The 3,115-nt window shown below is 69.4% G+C and overlaps 1 protein-coding gene across 1 annotated transcript; it reads right to left on the bottom strand.

Annotated features, from left to right (window-relative positions):
• Window positions 1–1,168: 1,168 nt before the first annotated feature.
• MNEG_15633 (hypothetical protein) lies at window positions 1,169–2,337 on the bottom strand (the record flags this gene model as incomplete). The annotated part of the gene is made up of 4 exons (XM_014035896.1): window positions 1,169–1,176; window positions 1,260–1,389; window positions 1,814–1,978; window positions 2,287–2,337. 4 exons carry the CDS (start codon window positions 2,335–2,337, stop codon window positions 1,169–1,171), a joined length of 354 nt encoding a protein of 117 aa, XP_013891350.1.
• Between the last annotated feature and the right edge of the window lie 778 nt (window positions 2,338–3,115).

Consider the following 3,115-nt stretch of genomic DNA (forward strand, 5'->3'; position numbering starts at 1 on the left):
CCGCAGAACTGCCAGACTGCCGGGAAGACCTGCGGCCCCGGCAGGTGCAGCGCCAGCAGGTCCAGCGCCTGCGCCGCCATGCGCTGCGGCGGCAGCTCCGACGCATCATCATAGTCCGGCGGCAGCGGCTCGCACATCATCGCACACAGCGCCTCCACCGCGCGCCGCAGCAGCGCCTTCTGCCGCGCCAGCTGCTTCGGTTTGAAGCGCGCCACCCAGTGCAGCAGCTGCAGCGCCTGCTCGCGCGCGTCGTTGTCCAGCTGGCGCGCGCCTGCCAGCGCGAGCGCCATCTCCAGCACCGCGGGCAGCGCCGGCTGCAGCAGCGGCGCCGGGAACTCTGCGGCCTCGAGCAGCACCTGGCAGATCAAGATCAAGATCTCCTGCGGCCCGTTGGCGCCTCCTCCGTTGGGTGGTGGCCGCGGCGCCGCGGCCGCGGCCAGCGCGCGCTCCGCGGCGGCGAGCGCGGCGGCGACGAGCGCGTGGAAGGCGCGGAGCTGGTCCTGCGTGCACACGAGCGGCAGCAGTGGCTCGACGGCCGCGAGCGCGGCGACCTGGACGGCGGGGCTGGCGTCGGCGAGTGCTGACGTCATCGCCTGGATGATGCCACCGACGTGGGGCACCATGAAGTCGCCTGGCGGGTGGGGTTTGGTGGACGAGGAGGAGGGGGATTGCTTAGTGACAGGGTGCACGGTGGCCGCGTGAGTGCTGCGGTATCGTGGCGTGTGTCCATCTGGCCAGCTGCCCTGCCGCTTGGGGCCCGGCCGGCCTCCCGCCGCACGCCCCCCGGGCGGCGGCGGCGGGCTCCGCGCCCTCGCTCTCCTGCCGCTGACGAAGCGCTGCGCCGCGCGCCGCGAGCCGCGGCCCGATTCATGTGTCGTCGCGCCGCGCGCGCGCGCGGGGCCCGCACCCAGTGTCTCCATGAGCGACGCGAACAGCAGCATGGCTACCTCCCGGTGCTCCGCCGCCTGGGAGGCGCTGCACTGCTGCAAAAACTGGAGCAGCTCTGGGGAAGATGTGAGGGGAAGGGTTCGGGCGGGTTGAGGGTCACCGGGGGCGTGGGGGTGGGGAGAGGGGGTGCGAGGTGAGCTGGGTGGGTCCAGAGAGGTGAGCGCGTTGGGCAGACCCTGGCTTGCGTTTCCGGGTGTAGGATGCTGGCGGATGCGGGGTTTCACCCCGCTGGCACGCAGGTAGTAGGCACCCACGGCATGCCGGGCAGCTGCCGCGCTCGTCGGAGCGCCCAGTGGCGCCGCGCCGCTCACCCGGCCACTGGTTGAGGGGCACCGCGATGCGCGCGACAGCGCCCGCTACGTCAGCGATGGCGCGCCTCACGCTGTGCAGCGGCTCCTGCACCACCCGCTGCAGCAGCAGCGCACGGATGCGGGCCTGGGCCTGGCGTCAGTGGTGGGGCAAGAATCGGGCGGGGCGTGTCGGCGCGTGGCGGCGCCCTGCGCCGCGCGGCTGCGGCGGCTGACCTGGGTCGCGCGCACGCCTGCATGTGCAGTCCGGCTCGTCCTGGACTGGGTGAGAAGCTAAGGGTCTGCAGCCACCCACGAGGCAGCGCACACCAGAACGGCGTGCGGCGCGCCAGCCGGCGCGTTGCGCATGAGAACTGGGCCCCCGCTGGAACCGCGGCGCCCCCGGCAGTGGGCTGCAGCCCGAGGCCGCCCTGCCCTCCGGCCCGGCCTTCCTGCCGCCCGCCGCACGGCCACGCGTCGCCCCCGGCTGCACGCCACGCATCGCCCCCGCCCGCCGCCCCCGTGACCCCTGGTCACCCCGCATGACCCCCCAAACCGCCCACCCACCCACGCCGCACCTCTGGCGGGAGCTTGGGGAAGTGCTTGCTGACCGCCTTGCGCACCAGCACGGCCGCCAGCTGGCGGACCTGCGCGTCCGCCGCCTCAAGCCGCTTACAAAGCTCTGGCACGTAGTCGGCGTGGCCGGACAGCTGTTTCAGCGCCTTTTCGGCTGCCTTGCGCGCCTGGATAGTTTTGGTTTGTCCCCAGCGAGGCCATCATGGGTCAGCAGTTGGGAGGCGATGGTGGTGGATTTGGGAGAGGGAGGCGGTTCTGGACCGTGGCGATACGGCTGGTGCCAGGGTAAGGAGCGCGTGCCAGGGTAAGAATGGGGGCGAGCCGTGGGGGCTGCTGCGAGGGGGGGGGGCTGTTCCCAGGTGGGTCACGCGCGGCCAGCCGACCAGCTGCGCCGCCCGCGACGGCCGCGAGCACCGGGGTCTGTCGGCTGCATAGGGCAGATGAGGAGCATTCGTTTTAATCTCCGCGCCTTCACCTGATTGTCGAAACCAAGGCACGCGGCCAGCATTGCGTCCAGATCGGCCATTTTTACCGTAATGTATGAGGTGTGACCGTGGGTGGAGAACGTCGTTGTACAAGCCTGACCAGAAAAGGCGATGACTGTGCGCCACCCACATACGGTAACGTGCACTCTCGGTTCGCGCCTGCATAACTCCGGAGGAACGCAGCACTGGTTCTCACAGGATCGCTGATACAGCGACGGCTGGTCATTATTTAGTGCGCCCTGCTATTGGCTGACGTGCGCGCCGTGAGGAAACCAACGAGTGATCTGGTCGCACTCCGAGTCTCCGTAAGGCGGCAGCAGTGGCTAAAATGGCGGCGTCCTTGCGTGCGGGGTGTGCTCACAGCAATGCAGCGGCAGTGCAGGCGCGTGGAGGCCGCCGAGCCCTCAGTGTGCGGGCGTCCAGGTGCGTGGAGTGAACAGCACGAGCTCATTGCCTTTCAAACAAAGGAAGTGTGTTGTTATAATCGCACGCGCTTGCGCATGCATGCCAGCTTCGTGTCAGTGCAGCACATGCCAGCGCCGCAGCTCGAGCTGTGGTGGCGCAGCGGCGCGTTTGGCTCACCAGCACGCTCTGTATGCTTTGCTGCGTGTACCACCGCAGCCTCAGCAACCCGAAGCTCTGGACACCCTCATCTGAGATCAAGTGAGCAGCAGGGCGGAACGTGGGCGGCTGTGTGGGCGGGCCCAGCTGTAGTCCCTCAGCTGCAACCCCAGGAGTGCATGCGCTTCTCTGCTAATGAAGCAGTCTCTGCAGCCGCCAGCTTGCACCAGACCCACGTCACTATCAAGCAACAGGAGC

This window comes from Monoraphidium neglectum, assembly GCF_000611645.1.
Source record: "Monoraphidium neglectum strain SAG 48.87 unplaced genomic scaffold scaffold05510, whole genome shotgun sequence".
NCBI classification, from domain to species: domain Eukaryota; kingdom Viridiplantae; phylum Chlorophyta; class Chlorophyceae; order Sphaeropleales; family Selenastraceae; genus Monoraphidium; species Monoraphidium neglectum.